Source organism: Scylla paramamosain, chromosome 43 (assembly GCF_035594125.1).
Source record: "Scylla paramamosain isolate STU-SP2022 chromosome 43, ASM3559412v1, whole genome shotgun sequence".
In the NCBI taxonomy this organism is placed as follows: domain Eukaryota; kingdom Metazoa; phylum Arthropoda; class Malacostraca; order Decapoda; family Portunidae; genus Scylla; species Scylla paramamosain.
The window spans coordinates 7,376,904-7,397,283 of NC_087193.1; the positions used below are offsets into that span (position 1 = coordinate 7,376,904).

Genomic DNA, 20,380 nt, shown 5'->3' on the forward strand with positions numbered 1-20,380 from the left:
TCTGTCACTAACTCACTATCATTTACATATAATTTACTACCATTCGAGCGTCACTCCTGTTTCCCCTTCCCCGCACTCTTTCCCCACAAAGTAATAGTTCCCCTCCCGAATGGTCGTCATGGTAACCACTACCACGACCACCACGCGACAGCTACACGCTATATTTCCCCTCACTTTGTTGCTATCTTTCCCCTCCCCTCGTCTTCCATAGCGACTCAACAGCGTGACAGCGTGACATGAGGGAAGGAACACGCCAGGGAACAGTATTAGTTAGTTCCTGACAAGAAGGATCTGTAGTGCACTCGTACTAAACGTGAGTGTGACTTGCTTCGGTAAATTTTTGATTGATGTCCACTGGTTACCCATGTGAAGTACAACACCAATGACAATGAGACCAAGCTATAGTCCGACATAAGATAATTTGTATGCCCTTATATCACCAGTCTTAACCTTCACTGTATAGCTCTTTGCAGAGAGCCATGGGTCAGCAGGCAGCAGATGTGATTCTTCGGGTCCAGCTGCAGGAGACATCCACCCTGGACCTGTACTACCAGGAAAACACGTCTGTGCATGAGGAGGATGAGCTGGCGGCCATCCTGCTCACCCAGTGGAACGATTACCAGCAGGTGTGAGGGGTAAAGGTAGTGAGAGGCGTGGTGTGGTGGTGTGAGAGGTGATGAGGTGTGAGGGATGGTGTATATGGCTTAAAATTTCTAAATTAATTTTAACTTACGTCTCTTACCTAAAGTGACACAACTTTCTTCCTTCACACAAAACTACATGTACATAATTACACACACACCCGTCACTCAAAATTCTAAACCGCTTTTGACTGTTTGGGAACCAGCACTTCAGTGGGCTTTTATATATATATATATATATATATATATATATATATATATATATATATATATATATATATATATATATATATATATATATATATATATATATATATATATATATATTGGCCTTAGCCAGTGCTCCTGTGTAAAAAAAAAAAAAAAAAAAAAAATATCAAATCCCCTCTTAATTTGTGCCTCTCTGATGTTAATCTCCTGAGGTGGGATGGTGGGTTGCATTCAGCTCCTCATGACCTCTGCTTGCTGTGTTGCTTGACTTCAGAAGCGGCTGAGTGGATCAGTGAGGGCGAGAGAGGTGACCTGCCAGACACAGCCCAGGTACAACATGGACAAGACCACACAGAAGTCAGCCACCACCACGCAGGTCTGGAAGTAAAGACTTCTCTTGCTTTCTTTTTAACTATTTGTTTATGTGAACAGAGGCAGCCTTTGTATTATAATTACTGTTATTATTATATAATATTGTATTTACTTGTATGTTGAAATGAAGTCCTTAGTCCTATCTATTTATCTGTTTACTTATCAGTCTTTCTATGCATATCCATCTACCCATCTCTACTTACCTATCTACATAAATCTGACACCAATTGCTAAGAGCAAATCTCAGGCATTTTACATGTGCACCCCAGAAACAGTTAATGTATCAAACACACTTTCTTTCATCACTGTCACAGGAGAATGGTGTAATGGCTACCCAGTGGAGTCTGTACGATGAGTACCGGATAGCAGAAGGTGAGTCACAGATGCAATCACGCGAGTCAAAATCCACTCAGGCCTTGGTGATCATCTTGGCGTGGTGGTGTGTTGCAGATATGCTTAATCTTTCACTGCAATAATCTACAATTCTGATCAGTAAAACAATGTATGGAGTCTTTATAAGCATCTACAAGAGAGATGAGGATAAAGAATAGATTTTGTCATTTTTAGCCTGTACACTGCTTGAAGATGGCTGGAGAACAAGGAAAGATGTCTCAGTGGTCAGTAATTAGGGATGTGGCAAATAGCACTGAAAGGCTTGAGTGTCCTGCTAGGGGTGTGGTCTGTGGTGACAACCCATCATGGCTAGTACCTTGTGTGCAGAACAATTTCTCACTATTTCCATGGTGCTCCAGGTGAGGTATTACAACATCAACATCTTATCCCTCTATTTATGTACGTAATTGAATCAAACCCTATTGCAGGAAGGAAAGAGGAAGAAGATGAAAGTAAGCAGCAGGAGCAGGATGAGCCAGAGGAGATGGATGGAGTGAGGGTGGATGGGCTGCTGCGGGGACTGGGCTGGGTGGAACGGCAACTTTCCTCCAGTGACAACATCCACCTCCTGCATACCTTCAGTGACTGCCTCCAGACACAACAGCTCGACTCGCGCTCCTGTAAACATCCAAACGTCTCTTTTACTGATCCTATGAGTTATCACACACACACACACACACACACACACCTACTATGACTGCCATAAGAAATGTAATGATATTGTTGGTGTCTGTATGATTCTGAGTGGTTATTCAGCACCCAGCACTCCTCAGCCACAGCATCAGGACTGCCACATCTTTAAAGGCCACTCACTTGTTCATAATATTGTGCTGAGCACAAAAAACAGCTTGCCAAGGAAGAGCTTCACTTATACCAAAATGCAATTCATGTATGTTGAAAGTACCAAATATCAAGAAAACTATAATGATCAAAATATTTAAACACATGTACAAATGTGTTAATGTACAAAATTATGGAGGACTGTGTGTGTATGTGTGTGTGTGTGTGTGTGTGTGTGTGTGTGTGTGTGTGTGTGTGTGTGTGTGAGAGAGATGCTTACATGTATGTATGTGTGTAAGTGCATACAGATGTTCCTGGGAAAAGATCAACAGACACAAGCTATGCTGGTGTTTGCAGACTTAGCAGGGCGGCGGGTGAGTGCAGCAGGGGAAGGCTGTCGTGCTGAGGAGCTGTGGGAGTTCCTATGTCCTGCCACAGCCAGCCGCAGGGTGAATGGTGTCACCTTCTGCAGGAATTCCCAGGTGAGACCCACTGCTGTCAACAGTCCTGGTGTGAACTCAGGACTGTCATCATTAATCAAGGACTGAAAAATTGTCTTATTTATGAAAAGTTGTGTTATTTTGCTAAGTTGTTAATTTGTGGCCATATTTGTTCCAATAAGTATTGTATTATGAACAGGAAGTGCTCTGACCATATTTGTGACCCTTGTGTCTTGTATGTCCTTTCTCCTCCTCAGTGGTTGGTGCTGGCCGCGTACGGCAACCTTTCCTTCACCGACGTGCCCGAGGGCTTCCTGTGTGGCTGGAATGGCAAGAGGATTGGTGAACCTGAGGTGAGGTGAGTGACTGCTGCCTGCCTAGCTTTGTGACCAATGTGAAGCCAGCATACTTATGTCCACATAAGTAAGGCCAGTAGTTGGTCTCTGAACTAAGATGGGGCAACAGATATTTTATGATAAAAAATTTTTTCTCAGACTGGCACTGCCTGGTCCAGCCACAGCTGTCAGCTGGTGCCCATCAGCACCAGAGCTGTGTTGTGTGGCACTGATGGATGGCAGCCTCAGGGTGTACCAGCTGGCCTCACCTGTCCCCCACCTGCTTGTGGACACAAGGTGAGCCATGTTAGCTGGGGCATGAGGTGCTGACAATCCGATGCAACATTTATAGAAAATGCTTGGTTCTAAAGTTTGCCTGTGTGTATGAGCACTGAGGAAAGGTGACTGAAAAGTGAGCATGACAGTTCATAGGAATTCCTTCTGAATATTACAGAACAGGAGTTATGTACCATATGTATTTGTATAATAATAATAATAATAATAATAATAATAATAATAATAATAATAATAATGATAATAATAATAATAAATCAATAAATAAAAGCTCTATATATAGTGAAGCACAACACTTATTAGTGCAACAGACTAAAAAATGTAAGGCAAGGAGTATTGAGTGGCCCTCCTATTGTCAAGCAGTGGAACCAAATAGTATGAGTACTTCATGTGAGGACACACAACACTGCTAAATATAATCACAAATTGTTTACAGTGCCTGGGTCACTGGTGATGTTGACATGTCAGGATGAGTCTTATTTATATGGTGCTGTGTGTCTGTTCTTGTAGTGGCAGTGTGGACAAGCACTGTGGACCAGTGTGGGCTGTGGAGTGGCGTCCATCCCCCGCCGGCAGCCCCAAGGTGAGGATGCTCACTGTGGAGAACATTGAGAACATTGGCAGTAGCTGGACAGGATCAGTAACTGTTGCAATATTCATGTATTGGTTCCACATCAGTCACTTCCATTGAGCTGTGTTATGAGCAGCCCCATCAGTTCACTACAGTGCCCAGGAAGTGTGATTGGGCATAGTTTTCAACACCATGCTATACACAGTTTGTACCACATCTGCAACACATCACACCTGTGAGTGATGCTAATGCCCTTGCGCCCACACCCTGCAGGAGGGCCCGCTGCAGCAGGCGCTGGTGACGGCCTCCGAGGACGGTGTGGTGAAGGAGTGGGTGCTGGGGGAGGAGGGCGGCCTGGCACGCTGCACTTGTGAGTGTGTATATATTTATTTGTATTTACTAGTTGTAATACGGAGAAAAGGACCAGTGCTTGTGCCGTCCTGTCTGTATTGACTACTGCTGTACAATTTGGCTTAAAATGCATAAATCAATCTTTCATCAAATACTTTCTTTTCAAGCCCATGTTCTTTTTCTCACAGTCTCACACACATTTTATAGTTGTTAGTTATTCTAATTTTTATTTTTTTCCAAATTCAGTCACACTGCACTTCTTAATGTTGAATTTCATTTCCTATCTGTAACTCCACTCCCTTAACCTCTCCAGATCTTGCTGCAGTGCTTGACAGTCTTCATGCCCCTCCACTCTCCTTGATAGTGTGGCATCACCAGTAAACAGATTGAGCACACACACACGTGTGTGTGTGTGTGTGTGTGTGTGTGTGTGTGTGTGTGTGTGTGTGTGTGTGTAACCAAGATGGTTTAGTTTCTACAAAGATTCTACCAATCCCTCCCATCCTCCTGGGCAGCACTGATGAAGGTGTGCCTCCCACCGTGGGTGTCCTTGGAGATTACTGGTGGCTTGGGTGAGATCTTGAGGCTGGCTGAGGAGGAGCAGGGACCAGCTGGACCAACAGGGGGTGGTCAGCTGCTGCCTGAAACAGTGCCAGCCACGGTGCTTAAGTTCCGGCCGGGTGACCCCACCTCCTACCTGGTGGGCACTGTTGCTGGCCACCTGTTGATGGTGAGTGCACAGGAAGGCAGCAGTGCACATGTACTGTATTTACAGTATTTTTACACACATTAGATCCTACATTATTTTTACATATGGAAGATCCCTAAAAATATTTTGCAGAGGGTGACTAACATTGAATAAAGAAAGTAAATCATGTATGACAAGAAGAAAGCTGCTTGATGTTGAGTTACCTCCACAGTACTTCTTTCCTTCACTGCAGTACATCAGTGTGCTTCTCTCTTCCTTCTGAGTGTAATTTGCTTCGGAAGTTCATGAGCAGAAATTTCAAATATGGATCACACGCAAAATTGGTCAAAAGTGTTGAACACAAAGTCTGTGGGAATGTATCTCAACTCAGCTGACATGATATACTCTATTAGCTCTGTTTTAATGATTCTCTGTCTGCAACAGTGCCGGACATTTGAGCGACGTGGCAGTGTGGCAGTGTTTCAAGGACACCGTGGCCTTGTCACTGCCCTCGACTGGCGGCCCATGAGCCCTTCAGATCCCTCAGTGGTGTTCCTCTCCTCTGCCCTGGATGACACCCTCAGAGTGTGGCACGTAGACCGCCGTGAGTCACATTGTGTCCTCAAGAACCCTCAGGTGAGTGTGTCATTTAATGTGGTATGAAAACTCCAATGAAAAAAAAAAGCAATTCACTCAACCAAAGTACACTTTTTTTGTTTAATTTCTTCTTATTTTTGTAGGCCTCCTCTGGTCCAGGAGGGTATGTGGATGCCTGTTGGTGTCCCTGGTACAACAACCTGATAGCCAGTGTTCATGGGGGTGGCCTGCACCTGTGGGACATCTCTGTGTCCACCCACACACCTATTGTGACTCATGCCGTGCCTGGAGCCACTTGTACCACCTTCAGCCCCCACACGAGGGTGAGTTATAGCTTTAGTGTTTGCGGCGCCTGCACTCTATCACTCCTTCACTCCTGTGACCTGAATCTGCACCTCTGAAGCCTTTTTTTCTGCTGAGTCTGGCTTGCATGTAAATACTCATGGTCTGTATTGCTCCTTGTGTTGCTCAGAACGTGGTGGTGGGGGATGCCACTGGTGCAGTGAGAGTGGTCCACCTGGAAGGCCTCACCATCACCACTTCCACTGCCTTCCATCGTTTCTCTGCTGTCCTCACCAGGATATCCATGCTGGGACCAAAGGAAGAGGAGAAAGGCAATGAGTAGCACTGAAGGAAAAGGTTCAGGTCCATCAGTGCCAAAGATGCAATGTAATTTGATAATACTTCCACCATGAGCAATAACAATTAATACAAACAGTGTCATTTTTCATTGTGCTTCTTTTATGAATGTCCAGTGTTTAGAATTCTTATTAAAATAATTAAAAATGTACCAGCCTGTCTTGACCCTTCACTTGCCACTCATCATCAATCAACCAACTGTTTCTGAGGCACCAGTGACCATCCTGAAGACAACATGTTGATTCCTTAACTTCTTGAAGGCAGATAGTTGAAACATCACCCTTTGTCTCACTGTAACAGTAAAACACAGGAAGGAGTGTTCCTTGTTCTGTCCCTTCCAGTCACTTTTACAACACACAGGGCACACAGTGGCACTATTCCTTCAGTCTGGCTGTGAAGAGCATTGCCAGACTGCCTCTCTTATCACAAACAGAAACTGTACCAATGAAAATTCAGAATAATTTGACTCGTACGTTTTCATTTCTTTATTAATTTCCGTATATAACCATTTTACATATTTTAAAGAAACTTATAAAAATACTTAATCTTATCCTTGATACTTAAGACACTGAGAACTTAGTGAATGATGCACCAGAAAGGGAGAGAAGGAGATGGAAGTAAAGAAGAGAGTCATGTACTCCAACAGACAACCCACACATTTACCTCAAACCCATTTTTTAAATGGCAAAATTTTAACAAAATGTATTAGTGTTCCAACAAATGCACAGAATGAAATAATACACAATTAGATTTCTTGAATCATTCCCAACACATTCTCACACACAATGTTTATGAAATTTGGCCAAACTCATCCATCCCTGCCACAGCAGTGTGGATCCCTTACTGCGCCCTGGCTCATCCTGTCACCCACGGTTACATTTGGATGATTAAGAACTATGTCATGTAATCATTTCCTATGTATTGAAAAAATGCACACACATACACACACACACACACACACACACACTGGTCCTCTCCTGCCCTCTGTCAACTAGCACATGTAACACCCTGGCACCTAATACCACTCAATACAGTACAAGTCAGCCTCCTCAGCCTGACCTTTGCCACCTCAGGAGGCGTGATTGCCACAAGACAGTGCCATCAATTCAGAACTTCAGTTGCAGTGAGTAGGTAAATCATATACTTGGAATACATGTATATAAATTAAGTCCTAACTCAACTAGTTATTGTCAATTAGTATTTGAACAGAAACAAAAGTTTAAAATATTTTAAATTTACCTTCTCCCATTAGTAACAGAATGAAACTGAAATTCTAGCAAGAGATTTTTAAAAGGTTATACACATATGCATGTACAAAAATTAAGGAACCATTCCTGTGTGATGTCTGTTGCTCACACACACTTGCACGTGAGTGCCTTAGACAGTCACCCAGTGTGGCATCTACAGAGATGGAGGCCTGTCACTACACCAGGGCCAAGGATCAATATTTACACTGTATATACAAACAAGATGAATGTATAAAAAGGTGACTGTCATGTCAATGAGCCAGAAATCACCAGAGCCAAACACTGAACAGGCTTCCTGGGCTGCCATGTGTTTTCTGCTTTGTCTTTAAGCTGTCTGACGTAACAGGTATAAAAATTCTAAAAATGCCAACAACAAGAAACAAGACATTGATTACTCATCACTTAGTGTCCAGAAGTGCAGAGCACCAGCCTCAGTGCTATCTGTACTCTGTACATTAATGCAATGAAAAACTAGCTGAGGCAAGGCAGACAGGTGCAAAGACACCATAAATGTATCACAGTTTTGTGTAAAAGCCCTACCTATTCAGGGTATGAGCCATATACACATAGCAAAGCTTAGAAAAAATATGTACGTTTATAACCAGTATAACACGTGAGCATGTAAATCCCCAACAAAAATCAATAAATCAAAAACCATCACCCAAGGAAAATAGCGAAAAAAATATGTTTTCCATCACCACAAGCAGGATTAACATTAACAAACTTATCAAATTCAGTAACAAGGAAACACTGCTAAAAAGAAGTCATGAGAGAGACATGATGACTGAATGATGATCACAAAGTAACAAGGAGGGAGTACCAAGACATGAGAAGGGAAAATGACCACACAAGACCAACGTATGACACATTATACAGCAAAACTCTGGTATCTTGGGATTTTCAGGACTTCATCTGACTGTCATAGCAAACTAGAGTGCCTTGATGTGTCAAGTGTCTGCTGTACACCACAAATTACATTGACCTATGATTCAGTATACACAAACCAGACTGTCACAGTTTTCAAACAGCAAACAATAAACACCACAGGTTCAACATCAAGGTTCAGTATATATAATTTATATTCCTGTATTACTCTCAGTGTCTTTTCCTTCATATAACTGCTCAGGTTCTTTTGTAAATTAGCAGTTCAGTTAATAGTTCTTGCTTGTGAATATAGGGATATCATGAGGGATAATCATACAGAAATGATGACATACTCAAAAAGAAAAGATAAATAGATGTGGAAAACAATGGACAAGAATGTGATCCGAAAAGAAATACGAATAAAAGTGAAAAGCCACAGCTGAATTGAGAAAATAGACAAAATACAATAATGGAACAATGACTTTGAAAGGCAAGTATGTACCATGCTTGCTTAGTCACCTGATGGTAATTCATCAAGCTGCAGGTTTTGCTACAACAACAATCAGATCCACAATATACAATACAGTACTGAGAATTGACATATGTGATAAGAAACAACAATAAGTATACACAAGCAATTCACTTAAATAAATTCTCCATCAGTATTTCTTAACAACAAACAAACATGAGATGAGCTGGTCAGTGGAGAGGGACTGGCTGGTGTCATGTTGCTCTTCCCTCTGGAAAGTCAAGACTCAAGCATCACTGTAGAGTGTGAAGGCATTAAAAAACAATTCAATCCTTCTTCTGGAATCTGAAGCATTATAGTTTCCTCTCCTGAGAGTGAATACTGCTCACTCTGCTAGCAACTACTGTATTGGCACAGGAGTCAAGTAGAGCCAAAATTCACTCAGGCCTCAATAATTTTGTCTGATTGGTAACGTGTCACATGCATTTCCTTGTGACCTGCCAGGTGTTCAGGCCCTCCTGGCAGCCTCCCATGGCCAGTTTTCTGCTTTCACATCAGTTTCTCAAAGTTTCTATGATGCTCCACAGGGAATGGACACAGCACTCCACCAAACCCTCCACCATTATGCACATCCTGAGTAGAAAATAATACAAAAATGAAATGTGATGTCTGGAAATGTTTCACTGGCAGAATGAGGATGATACACACACCAGCAGACAATGGGTACATATAAGGAAGAGACACATAACAACCTGGAAACTTTATCAAAATTACCTGTGTCCACATTATTTACACAGCAGTGTGGAAGACCCAGTGCTGGGGCGGCATTCACCTCTGTAAGGACACTTTGGACCCTGAGTGGAAGACTAAGCCTCCTCAATATATTAACACTGAGCCTCTTTTTTGCATATGTAAACATCTCCGTCCTAACACTTGTCATCCTGCAGTAAAGATCCTCATATCAGGAAGGCATAACAGCTTCTCAACACAGTGGTAGTGAGCCTTTTATATACATGAACACATTCTTTGTTTTGCATATCACAATAGGATCAGTGTCTGCAGTCCCTTTCTGGCTGTTTTTAAGATCATCACTTTTTATATGGCATAATAAAAAGTAAAATTTGTAGCTGCATTATGCTTTTCCACACAATAAGCAAACATTAAATGTAGGCATTATATCTAGACATTTCAACAGCAAAACCAGGTAAGTCTTTCCTTTCACAAAATAAAGTCATAAAATACCTTGCCTAGACCTGCAGCATGGGCAGATATGAAGCACCAAGTGGATGTCTTACCATACACACATCTCATGAAGTGCACATATGAAATGGAAATGACACACTTACCTTAGGGCCTGTCAGCAACACAAGTCACCTGGAGACTTCAGAACAAGACAGAAAGTGCATAGTATTATATCCCCCTTCTCAAGCTGTGACTAAAAGTACCTAATACATGTCTTCATAAAATCACAGTGATGAAATAATACTGGTGATTTCCTTAAGGTGAGTTTTCATCATAGCATTTTTCCACATCTATTTTTTTTCACAACACGGTCTTGTTGTAGCATTATTTCTCTTGGGGGCATATCTATCATGTTTCTTTACTATTACTGGTGATTTTTTTTCTTTCCTGCATTCATTTCTTCCCTATTTTTGTAACTTTTCAGAGCTTCCTTCAGCCACATCCCTGTTACTGTTGCTTGTAAGTTTCTCTCATCAATATTCTTGCCAATGTACAGTGGTCAGTTTCAAGAGCCTTCCTCATCTACTTCTCTCACATTGCTGTGTATTTTCCTTCTCATGTTTAGTCCACTCTCTTAGCATGCATCATTCATTCTTCTCCTCCGGCAGTCCCATTGTCAGCACCTGGCTGGCAAACATGGCCTTCCCTGTGTGGGAGAGCAAGAATTGATGGAGTGAAGAGTGGATGCAAAAAAGAGCAGAGGTAATCACTATCAAACAGGAAGAAGTTAAGACTCTACATATATTACTTTCAAGGACAGTATGTGTTTAGCATGGTGACAATAGTACAGCAAAAGTGGTTTGTATATAAATCATTCTTACTTTGCAGTTCACTAAGGATGGAATTCTGATGTACCCTAATGTATCTTTTTCTTATTCTTCATCATCAATAAAAGACTTGTTCCTACTGTCACTGCTAGTATTGATCACCTATTAATTACATTCACCTAATTTCTTTAAGAATGAAACCTGGAAATAATTTTCCTTAACATATAATTTCTCAGCTATTTTTTTTTTTACTAAATCTGGAATATGTCTTGTTTTATACTTAAGAAGGTATAAACTTTCCCTTCATGACTTCATAGAAATTTACTTTAACAGGACCCAAATTTTCAAGTAAATGCAGAGGTGATCAGTAACAGCTAAACTAGCAGCAAAAAAACATTTTAAAATCTCCAGTCAGAAAGAATTATCACCTCAAAAGAGACTTAAAAACCTTCACAATTATAATTTCATGCTTAAGAACGCCAGGTTAGTGCAACCCTGCAAAGCAAGAGTGTCAGCCGTCCTCCACCACCCTCACCCATAAACTTGGTGAATCTCTCCGAGTGTTCCTTGTGGATGCCTAAGTAGTAGACAGGGATGCCGATGGATATGATGCCGATGGCCACGCCGAGCTCAATGGGCCGCTGGATGATGGGAAGCACCACCAGAAAGAGGCAGATGATGAAGAACAGGATGGGGAAGCCAATCCACACCTTGATGGGGCGGGTGCGGTGAGGGTCCCGGTAGCGCAGCCACAGGAGGGCAGCAATGGACATAAGGATGAAGAGCGACTCGGTGAAGGAGATGTAGTTGATGAGCACCTGCATGTCCGATGTGATCAGCATGAACAGCGTCATCAGGCCCTGCAAGGGGCGGAAGGGAAGGAGGGGGTCATGCTGTCCCAGGGCAAGACATCTGGTTCTGTGTGACTTCAGCAAAGCAGAATCAGTCCAGTCTTCAGCAGTAGATGGTATGAAAGTCAGACTTATTAATGTCTCATTACTTTTGCATCACAGTAATTAATATATACTTTCTCTTATAATGCTATTCTCTTTGGCAAGGTTGTGCTGAAAATAAAGACATTTTGTCATTCCTACCTTGATAACTTGTCCGTAAACATTAATTTCATGAACATCTTTTGCAATGTGTGTGTGATTTCACTTCATCATTAGACCCTTTGCCTAGTAATGGCAATATACCTGCTATATTCTATTCAACAAAATAAAATACTACAGGTACTGAAAGATTTTAAGAACACAGTTTCTTCAGCTTTCATAAGTCTCAAAAATTCAAGCCTAAACTTGCACCAGTATTCATTATCCTAACAAATAAGCCAGTGAAGGAACAACTGCGTCAGTGCCCATTGCTGCTCATGACAGCAAAACACACAGGAATACCAAATAACCTGCATATGTTTACCACACAGACACGACTTTCCATCAGATGACCGAGTGTGGTGTTATGAAACTCCCATAACACTCCAGTTGTGCAAGTGTGGCAAGAACTGTGTGGTGTTCATCCTGTAGTGCTGAGTCAATGATGAGTTCTCATGTTCTCAGCCTGGATGACAGCCTAGAAAGCTAATATTCACCACACAAATAATTACTATGAAAGTATATCTTTTGTTGAGCACAGTGGAGTTATATAATTACTGAGTTTATATCAGTTGTTAAAAAGACAGGATGTAAATTTTTATATATATATATATATATATATATATATATATATATATATATATATATATATATATATATATATATATATATATATATATATATATATATGCTTGTTTTTGAGCGTAAGTGATGCTGCAAACTTCTCAAGAGTACATATATATAGCACACTCTTCTCCCTTCCTCCATATCTTTATTTCTTTTTCTTCCCTTCTCCATTTCCCGTCTTCCCTCTTCCACCCAGCTCTTTCTTTCCCACACTCTCCCTCACTAACCAGGAACATCAGGGAAGGCACCGGCGTGTAGTTCTTAATGTTGATGAGCGAGAGGATCTGAGGGAGGTGGCCTTGACGTGCCCCCACGAAGAAGAGGCGTGAGGAGGCGAAGATCCCGCCGTTGAGACTCCCAAAGGTGGAGCAGGCGACGAAGAAAGGCATCGTCCACCGCATCACACCCAGCATCCGATTACCAAAGGACTGCACGAGGGAGTTCTTTTATTTATTTACTGTTCTTATTTATGTATTTGTATTTAATTCATCCATTTTACTTATTCATGAGAGCCTTTGGCCAAGGGCTACAGAAAAAGTAGGAAAAATGCCAACTGAGGTGCAAATCCCTGAAGGAGAGAGAGAGAGAGAGAGAGAGAGAGAGAGAGAGAGAGACATACCACAGCCACGGCATTGGAGGACAGGATCTCGGAGCGTGTCAGCACAGCGAAGTAGGCGAGGTTGGCGAGGAAATAGATGATGGTGACGAGAGGCATTGAGATCATGATGGCTCTAGGCAAGTTTCTGAGGAGGGAAATTACTATTACTGACATCATTATCATAAAAAAAAGACAGGAGGGTAACGCATCTGGAGAGAGAGAGAGAGAGAGAGAGAGAGAGAGAGAGAGAGAGAGAGAGAGAGAGAGAGAGAGAGAGAGAGATATGAAACTAGTAAATTTGAACTGGTAACTATACCAAATCGAATGTCATTTTTACATGAAATCTAAAGTTCCATATTTGGAAACATTGTTCCTTTATCAGGACTATTTTTGAAGGCCATAGTGATCAGTAATTACCTAAGTTCCTTATTAGATTATTAAAAGATTCATGAACACACTGAAAACCTCAATAACTTCCACTAGGGCCTGTTAAAAGTGCAGACCCATTGTTGAACTACCAATAAAGTCAAGAAAACACCCTAAACCCTCTTGGAAGCAGCGGAGATAAAGCGGGGAAATGTTTAAAAGTGCGGTTTGCGGTAACGCCAGACTGACACACGCAACAGTTACACAATCGACCAGCGTGTTCCATGAATGGCAGAGACGGTAGAGAGGCGCACACCTGAGAACACCTGGATGGAGTGAAGGCACATTATACAGGTCATAAGCCATGTAACTGAGCGTAAAAACGGCATTATGTTAAAAAAAAAAATGTTAGCAGACAGCTTTCAGTGTGAACACTAGCATAGCAAGCATCGCATCGCTCGCGTGCGTCCGCTGCATGGCGTGGCTCACCTATCATCGCAACTAGTGTGAACTGCCGACAACCTCATCGCAAAACTAAACAACCAACAAATTCTCAGCACATGAGAGGACTCGGGGGTGACGGAACACACTGAACACATTGGAGGTGGGTGCAACACTCGGCTTCTGACCACGACTGTGGTCCCACAATGAGACAACGTGGTCTTGTCTGGACTGGTTCCCAACAAAAGGGCCTCACACTCTGCTACACATAATAGAAATGGTCACTATTATTATTCTAGTCTTATTTTCCTGACAATGGCATCTCAGAAGTCACAGTGCAGCAGCTTCGACACACACACGCACACACGTGTGATAAAGACTGAAATGCGCAGTGATGCGCAAATTGAGTTTCATCAGCTAGATTGAGCGGAAAATCCTCTAAATTGGCATCACTGGAAATGCGAGTATCCTCTCTAGCAAAACTTAAGAGACAAATAAATGGAGTAGACAGACAGCGTAGTGGTGGGGCGTGACGTGAGCTGGCCAGTGTGGCAGTCTGGGAGGATTTATAGTCCTCACATCAAGAACACCTGTGCTGAGGTCAGCGAGGTGACGTTTCATGAAGGACTAGCGTCTGGTCATCTGCATCACATGTGTGTGTGTGTGTGTGTGTGTGTGTGTGTGTGTGTGTGTGTGTGCATATAATTATACACACACACACACACACACACACACGTAGGGAGACGGAAGATTGCTTCAGACAAGGGCGACTTTTCCATTCCTTGATGTTTTCAAAATTTTCTAAATTCATAAAAAAAAAAAAAAAAATCAGGACTAGCGTCACCATGAGGAGTTGTGGCTACGAAAACAAAACAGTGCATTGCAATAAGCAGGTGACTGTTCACGCTGTCTTGTTCAGTTATTCTAATAACGTTTTTTTTTCTTTCCCGGAGCTTTCCCACACATAATTGTAACGAATCATAATTTCCTACTAATCAAAGCAGTGTGTGAAATCTGCCTTGGGGTCAGGTGTTACGCAAGAAAAATACACGTGGTCTGCAGAGCAACAAGACCTGCAGAAGTCGCCAGATGCATAATAAACAGATTTTGTTCACTGACTGTAGGAACACTGCAGTGTATGTATATTATACCAGTATATGCTACTTCATTAAAAATAAGTCTTAGTACAAAACTGATTGCTTTATTTTGCTCAGCTGAAAAGATGACGTTCATGTGAGGGCTAGTTATACTGGCGCCACCGACCAGTAGGGCCGCTACCGGCCGCATGGACTTGTTCTCCCACGGCAGAGCGGGTGACTGTCCCCGCATTTTTATCAAACCTCCTTGATGTAAACCCCTTTCAAAACCCTGATACCTTCAACCACACCCTCTTAAAATTAGTGGAGATAAAAGGCTGAAACGTTTGACAATGCGCTTTCTGGTAACGCGAGGTTGATGTAACAATGCTACACACCCACCTGCACGTGCCAGGGGCTGGGGGAGGGGATGGGCACGACTGAGAACACCTGAACACTTGTTGAACCTGCATGCTACTGACGGTGGTGGTGATGGTGGTGGTGATGATATTAAGATGGGTATGAATGTATACTAAGAGCGAGGGACACACACACACACACACACACACACACACACACACACACACACACACACCAGAGAGAGAGAGAGAGAGAGAGAGAGAGAGAGAGAGAGAGAGAGAGAGAGAGAGAGAGAGAGAGAGAGAGAGAGAGAGAGAGAGAGAGAGAGAGAGAGAGAGAGAGAGAGAGAGAGAGAGAGAGAGAGAGAGAGAGAGAGAGAGACTCCTCCCCGGAAGAGCTATAGAGAGGGTTGAGAACGCATCCCTCTTCACTTCTCCCACCTCTCTCTCTCTCTCTCTCTCTCTCTCTCTCTCTCTCTCTCTCTCTCTCTCTCGTTAAAACAGTATGAAAAGCGACAAATGCATGCGACACCTCTCTCTCTCTCTCTCTCTCTCTCTCTCTCTCTCTCTCTCTCTCTCTCTCTCTCTCTCTCTCTCTCTCTCACCTGTATGGGTTCTTGAGTTCCTCCACTACGAAGTTTAAGTAATTCCTGAAAAAACAAACAAACATAAGATTAATCACTAGTAGTAGTAGTAGTAGTAGTAGTAGTAGTAGTAGTAGTAATAATAGTAATAGATAAGCAAAGTAAACACAATTATAGGCGGAGAAGAGAAACACATTTGTAAGAATAGATAAACACACTTAAACAACACAAACTAGACAAACAAACAAGCATAAACCAAACAAATAGTCATACACAAAAACGCGTACAAACCTAAAGAAAAAAAAATAAAACTCACAAAACAATTACACAAACCAAACAACTATACAGAAATAAAAGCCATAAACAAAAAAATAAACAAAATAAAATAAAATAAATAAAGTGTTTCTATCTTGCACGATCTTGTTGTCATCCCTGAATTTCTAAGACACGTCACCTTTCCTCATTTATTCTTTCTGCTTTCTTCCTTCCCTCGTTCCTTCATTCTTGCGTCATGTCCTTCATTCTTCTTACGTGTTTCATTTCCCCTTGGTGATTCGTGGGTTACAACAAGAAAAGCAGAGAGGTTATTGAAGGAAAGGTGAGGAAGAAAACAGCAAGAGAGCTCAACTACCTCCTTGCAGACCCACTCACTACCTAGGAAGGGATGGGATTTTAAAAGTACTAATGTGGGATAAGAACAAGGCGTTTCAGAGCGGTTAGTGATTGCGGAAAGATTAAGGAAGGTAGCGAAAGAGTCACACCTTGAACTACAGGAGACAAATGTGGGTTATCTTTCATGACCTTTCTTTAGGGACCGGCATCTCAGTGGGCCTCTTTTTCGTTCTCTTCGTTGACCTAAACCAGTACCCCCCCTCTTACATAAAAAGTAGTAGTAGTAGTAGTACCAGTATGACTATCACCCTCACCACTACTCCTTTCCAGTTTACTTAATGACAAATATAAACATTTCAAGGTCATCCCCAAGTGAACCAGACCAGCATAACGAGTGGAACCAATCGACTCACCAGCCAGCGAAGGAGAAGAGGCCCTGGTAGAAAGCGGTGGCGAAGGCTGCGATGTCCCAGTTGGTATTATCAAAGGCCCTCTTGTAGTTGTCCAGGTTCCCCATAGACAGGTGGTAGATGCCCGCGATGATGATGATGAGGAGGGCGAGAATCTTAGCGGCTGTGAACGCGTCTTGAACCTTCGTGGCCCATTTCACGTTGGTGCAATTAACCCATGTAAGGAAGCCTGTAGGTGGAGGAGATAGGGTGGTGGTGGTGGTGATGGTGGTGATGGTGATGGTGTCTTGTTGTAGTAATAGTAGTAGTAGTAGTAGTAGTAGTAGTAGTAGTAGTAGTAGTAGTAGTAGTAGTAGTAGTAGTAGTAGTAGTTGTTGTTGTTGTAGAATAAAGAAAAGGAGGAGAAGAAAAAGAAGAAAATGAGAAGGAAAGAAAAGAAAAAGAAAGAAATGAAAAATAAAACAGGACGAGGAGACGAAAAGAAAAGAGAAGAACAATAACTACAAGTAAAAAAAAAAAAATAATAATAATAAAAAAAAAGCAGTAGTAGATTTTCCTATAAATGCTAACAAGAAGAAATCAAACCAAAGCAACAGATAGTAGTAGTAGTAGTAGTAGTAGTAGTAGTAGTAGTAGTAGTAGTAGTAGTAGTAGTAAAGGAGGTGGAGCAAATGTAACATAATCTACTTAAAGGGTATTAAGTGACCACTCCCACAAAAGAATATGCAAGTCACCTCATCACACTACTACTACTACTACTACTACTACTACTACTAACATACAAGCCATCCATTACCACCATTACCATAACCATTTGGAATTTATAATTAAAATATTCTCTCTCTCTCTCTCTCTCTCTCTCTCTCTCTCTCTCTCTCTCTCTCTGGACCATATTCTGAAACACATCTGCACCGCACCTCCACTACTTTCAAAAGACTCTATATAGTTGAAGTGACACGAGACTTAAGAGTGTTTTTTACGGTTCTAGTGACAGATTAACAAGATTTCTACATAACTAACAGGAGAAACACTCTTGAGAACCCAGCTAACCATCTCTGTGCCCTTGGAAAATAGTCGTGGTGAGAGAGCATAGCGTTTCTGAATAGGGCCTCTGCACCACCACCACCACCACCACATTCTCTCTCTCTCTCTCTCTACACTCACATATAACAAGAGCGGCGATCATCCTCACGAGAATGTCAGGCGGTTCCTCGCAGGCATGAAACACTGGCTGGAGGATGTAGTTGGCAAAGGTGAGGGCGATGACCGTGTTACCTGTGGGCATGATGATCACCAGCGCCACCCACAGGTACAGGAAGGCAGGCAGGGGTCCGAACGCCTCGTGAATGTAAGCATAGTCACCGCCACTCTTGGGGATCATTGTGCCTGTGGGATGAAAGGTTAGGTTAGCTTTGGTTATCTTTGGTATAGTACTACCACTACTATCACTACTACTACTACTACCACCACTACTACCATCACTACTATATTGAGTTGTTAGGATAGCTTAGGTTACGTCAGGTTAGGTTAGGTTAGGTTAGGTTAGGTTAGGTTAGGTTAGGTTAGGTTAGGTTAGGTTAGGTTAGGTTAGGTTAGGTTAAGTTAGGTTAGGTTAGGTTAGGTTAGGCTAGGTTAGGTTAGGTTACGTCAGGTTAGGTTTAGTAAGGTTAAGTTGGGTTAGGTTAAGTTAGGTTAAGTTAGGTTAGGTTAGGTTAAGTTAGGTTAGGTTACATTAATATAAGAGTAGTCACCGCAATTCTTGGGGATCATCGTACCTGTGGAATGAAGGGTTAATTGTATACAGGTAGTGGTAGAAAGGTACAGTTATCATATGTATTATCGTTGCCACTCTTGGGAATCACTGTAGTACTTGTGAAGTGAAGGGTTAATTGTGTACAGGTCAAAAGATTTCTTATGTTTGGCTTGATTTAGTTACGTCAGGTTAATGTAAACTAAGTGTTTTACCTGCGGAGTCAATGATTAACCATAAACAAGTAAGACGATCAGTTAAACAAGTTCATTAGTTATATTACGTCAAACTATCTAACCGAAGTAATCACTGTATCTGTCGAAGAAATTAATAATTACGTGCAGGTATGTTAGGTTAAATAAGTTAGTTTAGTTTGCGCTGGGCTTCATTAACTCAAGTAATCCAACATAAAAGTAACACAAAGTTCACACACGCGGTATGAACTAACACGATAAAATGTTTGTATCATCAAGTTATGTTCGCAACAAAATTACATGATTTGTGGCTAGAAGCTTAAACTAAGGCCAGAACTGTAAGTTATTAAAAAAGACTGCATCACATGAAATTAAAGCTAATCTTTATTACTATAATCTATGAATCAGTCCATCTGTTTTGTATTTAATCACCAATCAAAACGGCGATTATACGCTAAGTGGATAATGGTAATGATACCTGTGAACAGCTCAGCTCATTAAATTTTGATGCGAAAAATTATCATCACCGAGCACTGAAAAGACGTGTTGGTGGCGGTGAAGGACCCTCGCCACACACCTGGCGCTGATTGCCCACGCAGCGCTTTGATTGCTCCAGCGCTTTGCCACACTAAATTAACTTTAAATTGATATAACCCGAACACGAAGCTGGGAACTCAAGTGTGCGTCTAATGCATGGTAAAAACAGAAGGTGGCACGTCTCCTCTCTCGCTCACAAAAAAATAAAATCAATAAATAAATAAGAATAAATAAAAATAAAATAAAAAAACGTACTTTTTTTCCCTGTGACTTGCGCATGCGGAGGAGGAATCTCAATAAGGGTGAAGACAGGATTGGTATGTGACGAAAATACGAAAGGGAAGGCACAGAGGCAGTAAAGATTGAGGCAGTCCTGTACCGCTGACGAAAACAAGAGGCGGAGTTGAAGTCACTGAATGATGCTACAATTTGCTCCAGGAGTGACTAGGCTGGACGTAATCAAGAAGGAACACATCAGAGGTACAGTCACGGCCATGAGTCTGTTCACATGCCATATTCTTTTACACTAAATTAACCGTCTCTTCTCAATCGTAAATCCGCCCATGTGCTGCCTGTTACAGAACCTGAGAAGTGAAGGATTCCAAGGAGATCAGAGGACGCGAGACTGAAGGGACGCGCTCAGCACAGTGGAGGTGAGAGCGTCAGGTTACAAGTTTGGCCATGGTTTGGGGATAAAGCTAGAGGCGAGACGCGCGTGGCTTGGAGATGTTAAGAGGAGAGAGGAGAGGGGGATGATGATTACCTATATAATTCTAGTGATAGTTTAACGAATTATAAATCATCAATAGAAAAAAAGAAACATCCATGAACATTT

At 41.9% G+C, this 20,380-nt stretch overlaps 2 protein-coding genes and 1 long non-coding RNA gene across 4 annotated transcripts in view; 1 reads left to right on the plus strand and 2 right to left on the minus strand.

Moving 5' to 3' along the window:
• The first annotated feature begins 62 nt into the window (after window positions 1–62).
• LOC135093492 (dynein axonemal intermediate chain 4-like) lies at window positions 63–6,735 on the plus strand. Of its 2 annotated transcripts, none has more exons than XM_063992775.1 (14): window positions 63–313; window positions 464–626; window positions 1,126–1,227; window positions 1,538–1,595; window positions 2,045–2,236; window positions 2,754–2,878; window positions 3,094–3,194; window positions 3,331–3,468; window positions 3,976–4,048; window positions 4,310–4,406; window positions 4,903–5,117; window positions 5,520–5,711; window positions 5,816–5,995; window positions 6,145–6,735. In XM_063992775.1, exons 2-14 carry the CDS (start codon window positions 480–482, stop codon window positions 6,295–6,297), a joined length of 1,773 nt encoding a protein of 590 aa, XP_063848845.1. In that variant the 5' UTR covers window positions 63–313; window positions 464–479; the 3' UTR covers window positions 6,298–6,735. The 2 variants fall into 2 exon arrangements, with proteins under 2 accessions (XP_063848845.1, XP_063848846.1); XM_063992776.1 differs by having other exon boundaries at window positions 474–626.
• LOC135093496 (uncharacterized) lies at window positions 2,104–3,157 on the minus strand. The gene is made up of 3 exons (XR_010263400.1): window positions 3,049–3,157; window positions 2,677–2,862; window positions 2,104–2,234 (listed from the first exon to the last, which is right to left on the minus strand). It is a non-coding gene; the product is annotated as an uncharacterized LOC135093496 (long non-coding RNA).
• A 46-nt stretch (window positions 6,736–6,781) lies between the features above and the next one.
• The window catches only part of LOC135093494 (large neutral amino acids transporter small subunit 2-like), a 33,566-nt gene continuing 19,967 nt past the window's right edge, over window positions 6,782–20,380 (minus strand). Inside the window, exons 3-9 of the mRNA XM_063992777.1 lie at window positions 18,229–18,450; window positions 17,068–17,293; window positions 16,064–16,108; window positions 13,238–13,361; window positions 12,846–13,046; window positions 11,436–11,760; window positions 6,782–10,779 (exon numbers count right to left, since the gene is read on the minus strand). Coding sequence (XP_063848847.1) covers window positions 10,718–10,779; window positions 11,436–11,760; window positions 12,846–13,046; window positions 13,238–13,361; window positions 16,064–16,108; window positions 17,068–17,293; window positions 18,229–18,450 — 1,205 coding nt within the window. The 3' untranslated portion in view covers window positions 6,782–10,717. The remainder of the gene's footprint in view (window positions 10,780–11,435; window positions 11,761–12,845; window positions 13,047–13,237; window positions 13,362–16,063; window positions 16,109–17,067; window positions 17,294–18,228; window positions 18,451–20,380) is intronic.